The 18573-nt window shown below is 39.1% G+C and overlaps 1 protein-coding gene across 1 annotated transcript; it reads right to left on the reverse strand.

Annotated features, from left to right (window-relative positions):
* Positions 1-6974: 6974 nt before the first annotated feature.
* On the reverse strand, positions 6975-16450 carry LOC138959749 (uncharacterized). The gene is made up of 2 exons (XM_070331359.1): positions 16379-16450; positions 6975-9489 (listed from the first exon to the last, which is right to left on the reverse strand). The coding sequence occupies exon 2, from the start codon at positions 9447-9449 to the stop codon at positions 8244-8246; it is 1206 nt and encodes a 401-aa protein (XP_070187460.1). The 5' UTR covers positions 9450-9489; positions 16379-16450; the 3' UTR covers positions 6975-8243.
* Between the last annotated feature and the right edge of the window lie 2123 nt (positions 16451-18573).

Consider the following 18573-nt stretch of genomic DNA (forward strand, 5'->3'; position numbering starts at 1 on the left):
GTCTAACATGGACGCTAAGGCATGCTGAGAGGTGTGGGTGTCAATCCTCTCAGAAGGCATAAAAGGCAGTTTTTGAGAGAACAAAATTGATTATATTGAACCTTTTTTTTGTGCCCTAAAATTGTGTCCATTTGGAAATGCCTTGAAGATTAAGTGAATTGTAAATATAATATGAGTATAAACTAACTGTTCAGAAAGGTTTTTTTGGTGTGTTTGAACACATAGAAAGTTCCAAGGTAATAATAAGTTATGTCAATTATTTGATTATGATAGCCAAAATGTGTGTTGGTATGTATAGGTATGGTTCCCCTGTGGATATTTTATGCATTTTTAAGAAGGAATTGCTATATAGAAAAGTTGCTTAAAACACATTTTAGGAATTAAATTGTTCATGATCTAGGTATATTTAAAGAAAAAACATTAGTATAAAATTTGGTCATTAAAAAAACAGGTTTTACGTAAGCAGAAGCTTCAGGTTTTGCAAGTTACGCTTTACAGCGGCCTGTCTCTGTTTTTCCGTACTTACAACATATTTTCTTCATGTTTTTGTGTGTGTTTTTTTCTTCTTTTTTTGGGTGTGTTTGGGGGGAATCAGCTTTTTTTCAATGAGATATTAGGGCTTACAAACAGAGATGTTTTATTTTACGATCTTATAATATCAATAACAGCTCATTATATATTATATTAAGTATACATTATATATCTATGTTATATAAAACATAAAACAGTAAATCAGTTTATTAAATAAAATCCCCCCACCCCCCCCCCCCCCAAAAAAAAAAGGTTTTTGGTTTGTTTGTTGTTTTGGGGTTTTTTAAATCTAAAAAAAATGCCTATTTTATCCACACACACACACACACACACACACACACACACACACACACACACACACACACACACACACACACACACACAAAATTCTTACATATTTATTTTTTCCTTAATAACTATTTCTTATCTATTCATTTTTTCCTTGGCAGCTATTTATAATGCCCTCATTAAAACAAAATTCACAATTTTTTTGCATTACATTCTTCTTTTCCATTACATTTATATAATTTTAAAACAAATGGTCACACTTTTTTTTATTGAAATAAACAAAATCAAAGTAGATTAAAAAAAATATATATAACAATCTGAAATTACTTCGAAATAAATATCAATTTATTTATCTTATAACTTTCAATTTCAGCTTTTTATAAAAAAAAAAAATTTAACAATAATAATGATAGTAATACCAAAAATAATAATAGTATATATTCTTTTTGTTTTCACTTTTTTTAAATTGTTTTTATTTTTTTAATTTTCATTATTACCATTATTATTTATTCGTGCCTATGGATTCAAAAGTCTCCGTTTGCTTGTCCAATCTCTGAATTCAACAGTTGTGTCATCATTTTCCCAGATTTTTTGTTTTTTTGTTTTTGTTTTTAAATTTTAATTCAAACATGTAGTAAACCTGGAGTATATCATACATTTCTATCCCGTAAATAACAGTCTCTAAATATTATTATTTCAAACACTCAATTTAAACTTACACTTGTTTTATACCAGGCCCCTGAGGGTTAAGTCCCTTTGAAAAAAAAAATATTTCAACGGGTGTCCCAAATCTAAATTTACTTATACACATTTTTCCAATCAAGATTAAATGGGTAAGATACCTAAACATATCATGTGTCAAACCATTCTTATCTCGCACACAAATCAGCACATCTGTTGCTTGTAAAATAATTGCTATGTTATATCGATCGTAAAACAATGTTTCAACATGCTTCCACAAATGGTGAATTTTACTGCAATAGAAAAAGAAATGTTCAATATAATCAACTTGTTCAATACAATATGGACATTTATCATTATTTGCGAGTCCCATTTTTAAGAGAAGAATATTGGTTGGGTATATATTGTGTAATATCTTCCACTGTAATTCTTTTAGTCTGGTTTCTGTTGTTGTCTCCTTTGCATTAAGCCAAACTTTTTCTTCAAATCGAACTCAGCAGGGTGGACTATATTTCATATCTGTCATAAAATTTCGAAAATCTCCAGCTTTTAACATCACTTTATCATTAAAATAAAATTTCGAAAATTCTTCAGTAACAGCATATGATCCGTATTGTTCTTTAAATAACGAGACAACGCTGAGTGAACAACAATGTACTGTAAATAGAGTTCTGGTGAAGTACCAATTAAGTTCTGTACATTTTGAAATGACAAAATGGAATTGTTTTCTAAAAGGTCATTGACATGTCTTATTCCTTTTTTTACCCAGTTGTCAAAATAAATTACATTATTTTGATATTTTATATCGACATTATAAGATGTTTGGTGGCTTGTTGACAGACCAGCTTTTTTGTTGGTCCAAGGGGACCATATCGTCTTTTGTTTCATCTTTATCGACCAAGGCCGAAGGCCGCGGTTGACAAATATGAGACAAAAGGCGATATGCTCCCCGAGGACCAACAACAAAGTGCTGGTCTGACAACAAGCTACCAAACATCGTTTTTGTCATCATTTTGGTTGTGCAATAACCCACAGGGAGACGAATTTTTAGAATCCAACTCGGGGCCACAAAGCATCGTCACAGTAGCACGAGAAAACACGTCAAACTTGTATGTGACGTCAAACGTAACTTGTTGACGCTTTTCTTCCAGTCTGAAAATGTACAGAGCTGCGATCATACCTGTGAATTCAGTAAGTGTTGAGCATATTTCTTTTCTTTTTAGTGTTTATGACTTTTCGTTGTGGATTTTGCGATTACAGAGATAAGTTGCAAATTGACCATGAGTCGCCGCGGTAATTATCAACATTGATTGGGTCTTTGAGAGTGAATGCTTGCAATCGTTGCCCTCGGAAACACAAATCCAAAGCCACGATGGTTCCACACATCAAACAATCAGCCTGATTGGGCTTTACTTTGACAATCCACGTTTCACATGAAAGCTCAAACCCATTCACCACCTCGAGTTATTGCATGGGGAACATGAGATTTATTTACCAGGTGTTTGTGAATGAAAACTCGTGAAAATGATGACAATATTCCATATGTATGCCATCTTCAGAGATGAAGGAGAGTACAGTGTATTATGTTCCAACCAGACTCGCAGTACTTTCCTCCAGAAGGAGGACTGAAGACTATCTAACCCTTTAAACTTTTTAGGACCAATAATTGAATTAAAACATGATAAATCTGTTCCAAAATTACGGAAATATAATCTAGGAATCCAAGTCCATGTACTATTGTTATTCATATTCGAAAGCTGAGCAAGCCAGCCGCACAGAATAGATTCTTGCAATATTTGCATATCAATCATTTGAATTCGTCCTGTTCCTATTCCACTGCACATAACACTTCTCTTCACTTTCTCAAACGCTTTCTTATTACAATTAATTTTCCTCCAAAGAAAACGAAACAATAACGTATTAATTTCTTTCAACACAGGTTCAGGGATGCATATTGCCTGCATTTTAACATAAACAAACTGAGAAATCAAAAAACTTTTTATTACGCACATTTTACCAAATATGCCAAGATTCCGTTTTTCCCAGTTTAAAATCACCAGTTTAATACTTTTAATTCGTTGTGACCAGTTTTCATCCACGAGGGAGGCACTGGATGTATTGCAAAAATATATTCCCAAAATCTTTATTTGTTTAACCCATCTTAATCCGTATCCTCCGTCGTTGCTATTCCGTTTTGATCCAATCCACATTGCTTCTGATTTTACTCTATTTATCTTCAAACCGGATATAATTGTAAACTCGTCTAATATCCCCAAAACAACTTTAATGTCATCTTTATCACGCAAAAACATGGTAACATCATCGGCACACAGAAGTGCCTTCAAAATCTCTTTAAACATATGCAATTCTTCTGAATCGTCAGTTTCAATTTCCAAACCTTTTACTTCAGAACCTTTTCGAAATCGGGTTCCAAGCAGCTCAATTCCAATAACAAAAGCTAGTGATGAGAAAGGACAACCTTGTCGCACCCCACAGCTGACTTCAAAATCACTTGAGAGCCAACCGTTGTATCCAATGCAGCTTCTTGTGCTACTGAACAATACTTCTACCCAACGTAAAAAATCTGTTCCAAATCCGTATCTCTTAAAGGCATATAACATAAACTCTTTCGATATGCTGTCAAATGCTTTTTTGAAATCCAAAGCAAGTACCAAACCAGGTTTTTTCTTGTAATCTAAAATGTTCCATAACATCATCTATTGTTCTCAGCGTATGAGAGACGTTTCTACCTTTAATAACAAGAGGCGAAGCCTTCAAGGCTCACGTAAGAAATAGACAAACAGTAACACAAACTCACTACACGAAGCTTCGCAAAGTCTTAATACCAAAACCCCACAGCTACGGCGCGGTACTTTGACCCCAACATCGCTTCTCAAGTTTTGACATGCGAAGATTCGCCGTAGCTCGCAACGAAGTTGGGGTTTTTTGTAAGAAGAGTGCTTTTGAATTCAAGATGGACGACGAAATCAGACTCAATACCATAGTGAAGAATGCATTTATCGACTTTGGTTGACCCAAAGTACAAGAACTAACCTCCTACCTGTATTATTTCATACTGCGATGCATTGACATGTCGAATGAAACTCGAAATCCCAGCGCTCACGCCAACTGGTCCCGGCAGTGCTCAGTCAACGAAATAGAACACATACAATTAACTTACGTCATTATCAAGTACGTAAAGTACAATTTGTGACGTAAAGTACTCAGAAAGAAGCACACCACGCGCTGGTCGAGACTACGTGCATGCGCTTTCTGACTAATAAGATTTGAGACGCCAAGACATGAAAAGAAAAAGATAACTGTTGCCTTCCAACTAGTCTCGGCCCGCTCAAAACCGAGACTTTCAGTAATTCCTTCGCGTGACGTCTAACCCTCTTACGCCATAATGTGACTTCTTCAAATGACGAAATGTTAAAGTTTCTACCACAGACATACACACGCACAAACACACACACACACACACACACACGCACACACACACGCACAAACGCACAGACAGACAAAGTTACGATCGCATAGGCTACACTTACGTGAGCCAAAAACCAACTTGATCTTCGTGTACTATGTTTTGAATAACTGGGCATAACCTATTTCCTAAACATTTAGCTAAAATCTTATAGTCTGTATTTGTCAAAGAAATTGGTCTCCAGTTTAATAAACTGTGTTTTGATAAGTCTTTCCCTTTGTGGATCAGGGTTATAACCGCCGATGCTTGGGTGTAGGACAGACTTCCATTCTCAAATGATTTGTTAAATGAATCAACAATAAGAATTCTTAACTTTGACCAAAAAAACTTGATAAATTCTGTGGTAAGGCCGTCCATGCCTGGTGAGGAACCATTTTTCATCAATTTAAGTGCCGATGATGCCTCTTCAACCGTTACATTTCCTTCACACTCTGCCTTCTCCTCATCACTTAACTGAGGAACATGGCAATCTTGCAAAAAGGATGTAATATTATTGTCTAAATTTTCATCAGGTATTTTTCGTGAATAAAGAGTTTGAAAATACTCTTTCTGAGCTTCCAGTATATCAAATTGATCTGTAATGACTTCACCATTCTCCAGTTCTAATCTTGGCATTAATTTTGAATGTGCACGTGATTTTTTTAAGTTAAGAAAATACTTTGTTTTTGTTTCTCCTTCTTCGATCCATTTTACTCGTGATCTTGTCTGGGCAATGTGCAATTCTGTTTTTTCAATAAGTTCCAAATTCAATTTTAACTTTTCTCGTCGAAAAATAGCGTTTTTATCATCTGGGCTTTTGGCTAAATGTGATTCGCATACATTTAAATCATGTTGCAATTTTATCTTGTCTGTTCTCTTAATTACGGCATTTTTCTTGCTGTATTGCATAGAGATGTCCTTAATTTGCACTTTCAGTAACTCCCATTTTAATCCCGCATGCTGTGTCGGGTGCTCAGAGAGAAAATTATCAATGGTCTGATTCATAATATCAACGTATGCCTGTTGTTTTAATAGAGAGTTGTTAAATTTCCACAATACATTTTAATTGTAAATAAACACCCCTGTGATCAGTCGAAGGTAGTGAGTATATATTGCATTCAAGCACTTCGTCAATTACGTTATCATTTAATAACATGTAATCCAGTCGCCGTGCAATAAATCTACCCCCTCCCTTTGACCATGTGTATTCTTTTTCTTGTGGGTTGCAAATCCGCCACATATCATTCAAAGCACATTCATTTATAAAAGAGTTAAAGGCTTTTACCAAACTCTCTTGGTGTTTTTGGCCACTAATACTATCATTATTCAACACGGCATTAAAATCTCCACAGACTATTTTCCTTTCACAATCACATTCTTTAACTTTGACAGCTAAATCATGTAAAAATACCTTGATCTCTTTTGTTACACTGGGTGCGTATATATTAAACACATATACAACTCTATTCTCAATGGATACTCTTATTGCAATAACCCTTTCGTCTAATATAAAGGTCGTCCATGCGAACGAAAACTGCTTTCTAATTAATATAATCTGACCTTAACTGTGTGCAGTACTTTCTGAAAAAAATAAAATCTCCTCCTCATTCTTTTTTCCATAACTCCACCACACCTTTGGTAACATACGATTCTTGAATACATATAATGTCATTTTTTTCCCCTTGAAATGTCGAAAAAGACTTTTGCGTTTTGTTGGATTTCGTAATCCACGCACATTAAGTGATAAAATGTTCAAAGTATCCATAGGAAAGAAGGTAATAATAATAATAATAATAAATGAGCATTTATATAGCCCAACATCATAACTTTACAAGTATGCTCTTTGCGCTTGACACATTTAAAATTGAAACACAGTTATACACGCATTTACATCTACATTCATAGTCAACAACGCTTAATTAAAAGCATACACCATCAAACATACATTACAAAGATTCTTCCACTAACTAAGTAATAAAAACATGAATAAAATAGGTAGTAAAAAACAAGGAAATACCAGCTGAATACCCTTAATCAAACAGAACATGTTATCAACAATGCTGAAAACAGTCCTAGATGTTTATATACATTATCATTAAAACAACAAATACACAACATGTAGCCTACTGATGGACTGAGAAAACAAAATCAGGGGTTGTATTTCTTGAAGAGGTGCGTTTTAAGTGCTCGTTTGAATGCTTGGGGTGACTGAGAGTGGCGGATGTGAAAGGGGAGAGAATTCCATTGTGTGGGTGCGCAGAAAGTAAAAGTGCGTTGTCCGTATGTTTTGGTTTTGGTGTGTGGAATGGTAAGGATGCGACAGTCAGAAGAGGCACGGAGTTGTCTTGCTGGAGAATAGACGGTGAGGAGTTCAGAGAAGTGAGCAGGAGACGAGCCAGAAAAGAAGTTAAAGCAGAGGGTGGACAGTTTGTAGTCAATGCGGGCTTGAATAGGTAACCAGTGCAGTACAAGGCTAATAAATACAACGAGTGTAAACACTTGAATCGTAAGACAATCGGGAAAGTCCATAGTCCGGGCCAGGTCGTAAGGGTTGAGACACTTGGACAGGTCATCCTATTCCTGTGTATCAGAGGGGTTGTTAGCGCTGTCATGGGTTGTTAAGGGGTTGCGTTCGCGGCGCGGTTTCTTTTCGAGTTTCTCGAGTATTTTCTTCATGTTGAAATACGGCAAGGGGCATTTGCACACACTATTTACATACTATAGCTTCATCAAAATATTGCAGGTTAGGAAATAATGATTTTTTTTCCCCTGTTCTTCCGAGAAGTTGACAATTAGAGGCGCATTCGAGATTTTATGACCAGGAATTACTTTCTGTTGGCACCGTCGGTTTTCAATCGTAGTTTCTTTATTTCAGCGTAGTTCAAAGAACTTGATGTCCTTCACTTTCAAAAAATGTCCTCTATTGTGTTGTGAATTGAACTTTCATAACTTAACCATCACTGTTTTGAGTCTGGATTTTGAAACGTTTGCAGTCGGTCTATTTCGGATTTGTTCTGCCTCGTCCGATAAGTACACAACCTGAACAAATATGGTCAATAGCAATTGTTGAGCTACTGTCTGCCTTCGCCCTCTCTGTTTCAATTACAAAATAAAAAGGTCTCTGTGACTGCATGCGCACTTTTTCCTCGTAATATTTGTAATCCTTTGTGTCGCTGTACCGGATGGATTTTCCAGTGTAACCGATGAAAACTATACGTCCAGGTGCATCCCCTCCAATCACGAATAAGTGCAGTCCGTCTGGCACCACGATGGAGTGTCAAGCGTCTTGTTGGGTCTCCGATAATCTGGCAGGACATTCATACCCATCCTCGTCAAACAGCAACACAGCAGGAAACACTCTCTCTTGTTGAAGGAAAATGCGGCCAGCAGACGATGGAGACTCAACACCGTACTCGTCACCGGGAAGACGCGCAACTCTAGTCTCGGCGAGACCCTGGGCAACCCTCGCTTCTGGAACACGTTTTGACTTGCCTTTCATCGTCTTCCGGAAGGCCGACTCGTGGTCGTCGTAGTCGCCGATGGTGGTGTAGTCGTTGTCGTCATCGGGGTGATGCTGCAGGTCCAAGTTGTCGTCATCGGGGTGATGCTGCAGGTCCAAGTAATCACCGTCTGTTTCGCTGGAAGTCTCAACTCTAGTTTCCTTGCTCTTAACAACCTGCTGTTGTCGGGGTTCGGGAAGGCTTTGACGATCACGATCAGTCTTCTCCATCTTTGCCGCCATGTCGGGCAAATCAACCGGTGTGTTTTCTGTGCGTTCTCTCTTCCAAAACAACAGCTGTTTCTTCTTTAAGAAACAGACAGCAACGCTGATCAAACAGCAGAAGAGGACGACGATAAGGACGACGAGAATGACGACTGTCGCGTTGACGGGTTCGCTGGACGCAGAGTTAGAGCTGCGTGCTGCATCTGACGGCTCGGTAGCAGCGGTTGTTGAGGAGATCAATGTTGTTGGGGCTGTTGTTGACTCAAATTCACAACCGTAACAAATATATTCAATAGCAATTGTTGAGTCATTGTCTGCCTCCGCCCTCTCTGCTTCAATGGCAAAAAAAAAAGAGCTCTCTGACTGCATGCACAGTTTTACATCGTAGTACGTCTTGTCATCCTTTCTGTCGACAATTACATCCTTGTACCGGATGTACTTTCCAATAAAACTGTAAAAAACTACAAGTGCATCAAAAGTACTATTAGCGTTTTGTTTAAAGTAGCGAACCTGAATGCAGTGCCGATGAAAACTGTTAGGGCAAAGTAGTGTGCTGAAGAGCCTGCCAGAAGGAGCCCCAGGCGTGAGAACGGCATGTTGTTTGTTGTCGATGGCACTGGTCGTCCAGTTATAAACCCGCCATCTGCCAAAGTCGTCATTGTCGAAGGTGCAGTTACTGAAACTGTTCACACAGCCACTGGAAGGGGCAAGGGAATGAAGAAAGACGAGAAGAGAAATGGTTCTAGCGCAGAAGTCCATGACAAATCGATCCGAAGTGTCAGAGTATTGTGCTTTGCTCCTGAAATGGCATGGAATAATGTTGTAATCAGTTTTAAATTCCAATGTTAATGGTTGAGGCCTTTTTTTAACAGAGAGAGAGAGAGAGAGAGAGAGAGAGAGACAAGACAAGACAAGACAAGACAAAATCTTTATTATCGAGGGTAATAGATAAGCAAGAATATTGCTTTTTTACATCCAGCCCTCGCCCTAATATAGGGTCAACAAGAACAGAAAACAATATAATGAAAGAACTATCACATCAAACTTAATACATTATAACTGTATATACAGATACAAATTTAAAAAAATAAATTATCATGCTGCATTTTAAGTACAATTTCCAAGTGTCAATTTTTAACATATATAACTTAATTTAGATCTGCATATTATTACAATTTTGTTTAACATGCACATACATTTTAAATGAATTGATGAACCATTCAGCACATGTTTAGTTGCATTATGTGCGACATATAATTTTTTTTGAAGCTGTCTGTGTTTGTTTTATGCTTAAGAAAAATAGGCAGTGAGTTCCATAGGACCGCACCTGAATAAAGAAGGCTTGATTTGAAAAGGTCAATACGTGGAGTCGGTGTTATGATTTTTAGTCTGTTATGTTTTGAGAGAGGGAGAGAAAGAGAAAGAGAGAGAGAAAAACAGACAGACAGAGGAGAAGGGAAATGCATAAGTCCAGGGCAAATCGATGTACAGCGTCTAAGTCTCGTGACTTGCTCCTACAATGGCATCGCATGTTTTTAAATTCAGGTTTGAAACAAAATGTTAATGTTTGATTCCTTTTTGTGTCATTACTTTTCAACAGAGAGACAGAGAGGGGACATACACATAGAGAGACAAAGGAGAGACAGACAGACAGATAGGCAAAGACAGAGATATAGACAAACAGACTGACAGAAAGAAGAGGGGCAGAGACGGACAGGCAAAAAGAAAGACAGAGACTGACAGACACCGTATAAACAAGAAACAAGATAATGATCAAATCAAAGATCAATAAATCAAAAATACAATAACAACAAGAAAGAACAAGTCGCGTATGGCGAAATTACTACACTTAGTCAAGCTGTGGAACTCACAGAATGAAACTGAACGCACTGCATTTTTTCACAATGACCGTAGTCCGCCGCTAGCGCAAAACGGAGTGAAACTGATGAGCCTGTTCAGCGCAGTAGTGGTTTCGCTGTGCTGCATAGCACGCTTTTCTGTACCTCTCTTCGTTTTAACTTTCTGAGCGTGTTTTTAATCCACGATCTAGTGACATGGATCAAGAAAGTGTCACTCGGTGGGGTGCCTTCTCTTGGTCAATTGCGACAGAAAGCGCCTGTTGTAATTTCTGTCAAGGGGTGTCGGTTTTTGCTGAGAGCGAGCACGGGAATTTCGTGATTCAGTGGTTCCGCGTGCGTGATTCTGCTTGCGAGGCAGAATTGTGGATAGCTGAACTTGATATGTGACAAGGTTAGTCACGTGTTATTGTCAAGGTTGTCTGTCTAAAACACGATAACTGGACACTTGACAATCAGCGGCAAGAGGAGAAGGGTAGGTGTTTTGCGTCCCTAGAGTTTGATGGTTTTCATCACGACTAGATATTTCACTTCTATCTACGTGCCGTTTCTGCTAGCACAGATAGGGCTCTATTGGAACTTCAACGAGATACCACCTTCTCACAGTTACATGTTTGCTGAGGACGAGTCGTCAATTTCTCTTCGCCGTGCGGGGATGGTCTTCACCGCATAAAGTATTCGGCAAGGGGTTTGGATGGTGTGTCACTGTTGACGAACAGAGGCCATTCCAGGGAGGAAGCGGGTTTTGCTTCCATGAGAGTGCTACATTCATAGGCTTTTTGAGGTAATAAATCATTATTTAACGCTGTTGACGAGTCTGTGTTTGTGGAATGAAATACTCTCTGTTGTTCTTTCCAGGTTAGCGCATAATTTGCTCTTTGTGACGCTAAAATACTAATCTGTATATGGTTTTTGCAGATATGGAGAGAAAGACGGAAAATGGCTGATTTGTTGTTGTAAAAAGTCCGTTTGTGCAGGCCCACGTGCTCGATGAGATATGTAAAGATGACATGTTTAAAGGTGGAGGTTGAGGGGTAGCTGGCATGTTTAGTGCACCGAGGCTTTCTGTTGCAGCCTTTCTATCTTCTGTTTGGCTGCCTATCTGCGGGACACTGCTAGCTGCAGACGCTGTAACCGGGATCTGATGTAACCAGCTAACCGGCTAACCGGCTAACCAGCTAACCAGCGACTGGGTGCGGCGCCTGATGTCTCCACAGTTCCCTGCTTCGTCACCACGCTAACCAGCACTTCATTCGACGGAGCAGTTGTGGAGACTAAAGACTAATTACAGGCCGTCCACCCAGTGGCAAAAGAAAGCTAAGTGCACCATGTCTTTGCACCCCGTTGACCACCGTTGTCATTTTTGCTATCTGTGATTATATTCGAGTAGTGACAACGTGGGGTGTGTGACACCTGCATTAACTAGCACTTTTGAGCAGAACAGTTATATTTTCCTAACTTTACACGGGATCAGCGTGTTACTATAATTTTCTATATTCTAACTGGCATTTTGTCAGTGATCATTGGTTTTACGTTTTTTTGAACGTAAAAGAACATATTTTGAGTGAAGTCTCGAGGGAGGTGGCGAGTCATTACATAAACACACCGGTGACACTGTGACGGTTCCCCTACGCTTTGTGTTCGGTGCCCTGACCCTTTGTGTTCGGTTCCCACTCGGTTCCCACACGCCAAAATTCGCGGACAAAACATCCATTTATGGTAGTATTACGCAATGTTGCTCTCTGAGAATGGTCTTGTTAGATCTGTGAGTGTTTACACTACATGCCTAGGTGCTGTTGGATTGAAGGTTTTTGATATTTTAGCCGTTATTAGGTAGAATGCCTTCCACTTTACTGCAAAACTGCATAATTCGTAGCATCGGCAAGAAATATCCTACCAAAAAATGCCTGCTTGGAACTGTCCGTGGTCCAGCAAAAAGTTCAACATGTCTGTAGCAGACAGCCCAAGTTTCAAGATTGTAGGGCCATCCAAACAGCCGTAATAATAAAAACAACAAAAGTAGTCAGTGAAATTGGCTGTGTTCGGTCCCCCCACACTTTTGTGACGTAGGCGTGACGGTTCCCATAATTCATTGTGTCGGTCCTGACTTTCTGTGTCGGACCCCACTTTCGACCTAATTTCTCTGTGACGGACCCCACAACCAGCCTATTTTGTGTCGGTCCCCACACCTTCTTGGATTTATGACTTGCCGGTTACTTGTATCATTGTATTCATTGAATCTAATTGTCTCGGAGTTATTTTTCAGCAAAAACCGGCAAGGCAGCACCTTTTGTGATACCAAGTAAGTCAGATGACATCAGTATGTGTGTGTGTGTGTGTGTGTGTGTGTGTGTGTGTGTGTGTGTGTGTGTGTGTGAGAGAGAGAGAGAGAGAGAGAGAGAGTGAGAGAGAGAGAGAGATTGACACCTTTCCAGATCACTCCGGTTATGCGACACTACCGCGAGCGTCACTACCGCGTGTCACACTACCGCGAGTACGACACTACCGCGTGTAACACTACCGCGTGTCACACTACCGCGAGTACGACACTACCGCGAGTATAACACTGCCGCGTGTCACACTACCGCGCGTACCACAACCGCGAGTACCATAACCGGAGAGAACGCATGCAAACTTACTTCTTGTGAGTTTGTGTTCTAACTTTGATTGGAAGCAACCCATTCTATATGTATTCTGATAGTGTGTTCTGATCGTTTTGAGTTCTTGGTTAGCATGACAAACATTGAATTAGTGTTCAGAGAACAGACCAGGCCTTTTTGTTTCATATTTCAAGGAAACATTTCAACCTTTGCCTTCAGCCATGGAAGTCATAAAATGACACGCGGTAATGTTATACTCGCGGTAGTGTGACACGCGGTAGTGTTATACTCGCGGTAGTGTCGTACTCGCGGTAGTGTCGTACTCGCGGTAAGTTCTGTTTCCGTACACATGTGGGAACCGAGTGGGAACCGAACACAAAGGGTCAGGGCACCGAACACAAAGCGTAGGGGAACCGTCACAGTGTCACCGGTGTGATAAACAGGCGTCTGAAACTTATACTTTTGTTGTCTCTATTTAATTGTATGACTGCGAGAGTGGATCGTGGTGTGGTTAGTTAGTTAGAAGTAACTAACCGTTTCATAATCACCCTAAGTGATATATTGAAACGTGACACATATCATTAACAGCTATTGTGTTTTCAGCGTAGCAATAGGGTCCGATATTTAGACGAGACAAGTATAATGCCGACGAGTCGAAGACGAGTCCCATTATACTTGTTCGAGTCTAACTATCGGACCCTATTGCTACGCTGAAAATTCAATAGTGATTATATGGCTGTTCTGACCTTTATTTGTTGTTCCAAACTTACAAAATGACAGTTTTTGCGTCGATGCGTTGATCTCAGGTTTTGATAGCAGATGCCGTTTCTTATGCGCATTAGTTTTGCGCAGGCGCCACACTGACTTTGGGAAAAAAACTCGATTTGACAACACAGCTGTAAAACAGCTTTTTATTAGTTTATTCGTATACAACAAAAAGAAGTTTGAGTTTTTTTTAACTTTGAAAAAGACTACTTATAAAGAAGACCAAAACACAACATCAACAGAAAACTAGAAACAACTGAAGAACTAGGATGCAACAAGGGGAGGAAAAGAGAACAGCTAATCCGTACAAAGCGAGCAGACGGCAGCGACGTTTCCAGTTTGGGTGAATGGCATTGATACTTGTCTCGTCATGAAGCGAATTTTTCAACCTCAGTTATAAACGACTACATGAATGTTAGTGCCATGGGTTGTGCATCAATACTTCAGAGGGGAAGTGGGGTACTTAGTGTGGAGTTACGAGATAAGAAAAGCCGAATGCGAAAATTTGTGTCAGTCGGCAACTGTGAACTAAGCTCACAGGCACACAAAAACGGTTGTTCCGTTGTACTCCCCTTTTTGTACTACATCTTTCGACTTTGGGCATTTTGTGGTGTTTAGGGACAGAAAATAATAGGTTTAGTCCTGTTTCATCGGGAAGTTAGCAGAAAAGGGTATGCTATCGACATTTGTAAAGCTGAAAAACATTCCCGAGAAGAATTTCAAGTTGTCAGTCAGTGTATGCTGTTGTCGATCAGTGAAACATCGTGTGGTACAGGTGGGTAAACCGGAACCATGCGTCTTTGTTATTGACAATATGCTTTTGGATATTGAGAAAAATGGCCGACTTCCGTAGCATTATGCTTTGATGATCGGAAGAGACCATCCAATCACAGCCCCCGAATTCCCCCACGTGTTCATCAGAATAGCTATATATCTATATGTTTTTGGAATCAGGAACCGACAAGGCATAAGATGAAATTGTTTTTAAATCGATTTCGGAAATTTAATTTTGATCATAATTTTTATATTTTTAATGTTCAGAGCTTGTTTTTAATCCAAATATAACATATTTATATGTTTTTGGAATCAGGAAATGATGTAGAATAAGATGAACGTAAATTTGGATCGTTTTATATAAAACAATTATTACAATTTTCAGATTTTTAATGACCAAAGTCATCAATTAATTTGTAAGCCACCAAGCTGAAATGCAATACCGAAGTCCGGCCTTCGTCGAAAATTGCTTTACAAAACTTTCAATCAATTTGATTGAAAAATGAGGGTGTGACAGTGCCGCCTCAACTTTTACAAAAAGCCGGATATGACGTCACCAAAGGTATTTATCGAAAAAATGAAAAACAGGTCCGGGGATGTAATGTCCAGGAACTTTCATGTCAAATTGTATAAAGATCGGTTCAGTAGTTTAGTCTGAATCGCTCTACACACACACACACGCACAGACACACACACATACACACATACCACACACCACGACGCTCGTCTCGATTCCCCCTCTATGTTAAAACATTTATTCAAAACTTGAATAAATGTAAACAAGTCGCGTAAGGCGAAATTACTACATTTAGTCAAGCTGTGGAACTCACAGAATGAAACTGAACGCACTGCATTTTTTCACAATGACCGTAGTCCGCCGCTAGCACAAAAGGCAGTGAAAGCGACGAGCCTGTTTAGCACGGTAGCGGTTGCGCTGTGCTGCATAGCACGCTTTAATGTACCTCTCTTCGTTTTAACTTTCTGAGCGTGTTTTTAATCCAATCATATCATATCTATATGTTTTTGGAATCAGGAACCGACCAGGCATACTATGAAATTGTTTTTAAAACGATTTCGGAAATTTAATTTTAATCATAATTTTTATATTTTTAATTTTCAGAGCTTGTTTTTATTCCGAATATAACATATGTATATGTTTTTAGAATCAGAATATGATAAAGAATAAAAATAAAAGTAATTTTGGATCGTTTTATAAAAAAATAATTTTAATTACAACTTTTAGATTTTTAATGACCAAAGTCATAAATCAATTTTTAAGCCTCCATGCTGAAATGCAATACCGAAGTCTGGCCTTTGTCGAAGATTGCTTGGCCAAAATTTCAATCAATTTGATTGAAAAATGAAGGTGTGACAGTGCCGCCTTAACTTTTACAAAAAGCCGGATATGACGCCATAAAAGACATTTATAGAAAAAAGAAAAAACCTCTGGGGATATCATACCCAGAAACTTTCATGTAAAATTTCATAAAGATCGGTCCAGTAGTTTAGTCTGAATCGCTCTACACACACACACACACACACACACACACACACACACACACACACACATACACCACGACCCTCGTCTCGATTCCCCCTCTATGTTGAAACATTTAGTCAAAACTTTAATAAATGTAAAAAGACACGAGCCAGACACAGATAACCAATATAACAAATATAGAAACCAACCTACCTCGCAGGATGTGCTTTTTCACCGTTGTCACAATATGACAGTTCTCATCTGTGAAGGTGCTTTGTTTGTGACTCAGAAGCGTCTAAAGTGCAGGACTGCATCAACTCTCCTTTTAATTAGCAGAACCGCAACGGGGAAAATTCTCGGGTTTACCCGCCCTCTCATTTTGTGGAAAACTACCAGGAAAATTCCAGTAACTATTGAAATGTATTGAAAGCAAACAGAGCATGTTACACTGACAATCATTCGTTGTGGGAAATTTTCTTTTTCCTGAAAAACAACCTTCCTTGCGTGCCAATCCTATTTGTTTGTTTGTTTGCTTAACGCCCAGCCGACCACGAAGGGCCATATCAGGGCGGTGCTGCTTTGACATATAACGTGCGCCACACACAAGACAGAAGTCGCAGCACAGGCTTCATGTCTAACCCAGTCACATTATTCTGACACCGGACCAACCAGTCCTACCACTAACCCCATAATGCCAGACGCCAGGCAGAGCAGCCACTAGATTGCCAATTTTAAAGTCTTAGGTATGACCCGGCCGGGGTTCGAACCCACGACCTCCCGATCACGGGGCGGACGCCTTTACCACAAAACAAGTGTAATTAACTGGATTACCCCAACATGTTTACATGTATTGTGCTTTGAAAAGGGAGTTTGATGAATGCTTTTTTTTTAATGTTTTGAAGCCTGTTGTTGTTGTGAATGTTAAATAAAAAAATAAAATGTTTCAAACATACACCGGAAACGGCCCCGAAATATTTTGGACATTTTGGTGTCCTCGGGGAATTTTCGATTTTTCATGATCTGCATCACTGCATCGGTTTTAATCTGCGTATTTCATACAGTCTAAGCATGCAACTCTTTGTAGAATGTGCAACAATCGTAATTAGAACCAGAATTTACCGAAAAACTCGCCCAGTAAATACCCGGTTTTTTTCGAAGGGCTCATGTCCGCAGACCAAGTTGTTTACAGATTCGATTTTCGCCGGTCTTGGTGCTTTGAATGGCCGCCATTTTGGATGAAAACGATAGTTTCGTATTCGAGGAAATAAAAGCAGTGTGTTGCATTTGAGTCAGAATTTGCGAAGTTATTGTATCTAGCAGCTAAAAAGAATCGATGGAGTTAATATCCAAAAATAACGTTTGACACATTTTGTTATTTTTGCAATTTTCACAAAGAAGTTTCGCAAGTATTTGATACAAAAGCGTGGAAACCACTAGCTTTGCTTCTATGGCGTTTCCGGTCACCGATTCGATTGAAATCATGGAGACGACGAGCCGTAAAGTCGAGAAAATATTGTACTGTCTGTATAACGTTGGACACTTTCTAACGTTTGACACATAATTTGCCCATAATTCTTCTCCCAACGAATTGAATTAGCTTTTATCCCATGTCCTGCCTCTTTGTCTTTGTTAGCTGAGGAGGTAATTATTCTGAATATTCCATCACAACCATATGGATATCCCATCACAACCGAGTTTCGATCTCAACTGTCATTGGTCATTGTCTTTGATTTCAGAGTACAATCGAATAATTTATAGAGGTCATCTGCATATTCAGAGTTTACAGATGGACTACTTTTTACATTTAGTCAAGTTTTGACTAAATGTTTTAACATAGATGATAGAGGGGGAATCGAAACGAGGGTCGTGATGTATGTGTGTCTGTGTTGTGTGTGTGCGCGTGCGTGTAGAGCGATTCAGACCAAACTACTGGACCGATCTTTATGAACTTTTACATGAGAGTTCCTGGGAATAATATCCCCGGACCTTTTTTTCGATAAATACCTTTGATGACGTCATATCCGGCTTTTTTGTAAAAGTTGAGGCGGCACTGTCACACCTGTAGTGTCTTTGAATGCTAGAGTGTATGTATGAGTGGAACTATTGCTATGTGCCTTCGCTCGCAGCCTTCCAACATGCACACGGATTCCGCCATTAGTCTCCAACTGATTTAATATTCATGAACCACGTGATACACCAGAACCAATCGTGGTGGAACAATATTACAGCTCTTCCTTTCTTCCAGGAATAAAACAAGAACATCAGAACAAAACATAACATTCCGAAGAAATAAACAAAAACTTCTGAAGCACAAAGTCAAATCGATGATTAAAACATTTTTGCATCGCTTATCAATTTACTCTCATTTTCTCTCCCCAAGCGCACAGAAGTACAACAGTTTGTAGGAA

Source organism: Littorina saxatilis, linkage group LG1 (assembly GCF_037325665.1).
Source record: "Littorina saxatilis isolate snail1 linkage group LG1, US_GU_Lsax_2.0, whole genome shotgun sequence".
In the NCBI taxonomy this organism is placed as follows: domain Eukaryota; kingdom Metazoa; phylum Mollusca; class Gastropoda; order Littorinimorpha; family Littorinidae; genus Littorina; species Littorina saxatilis.

Excerpts from the sequence above, each read along its gene's own strand:
- LOC138959749 (XM_070331359.1), bottom strand. The coding sequence starts at position 9,449 with ATGGACTTCTGCGCTAGAACCATTTCTCTTCTCGTCTTTCTTCATTCC.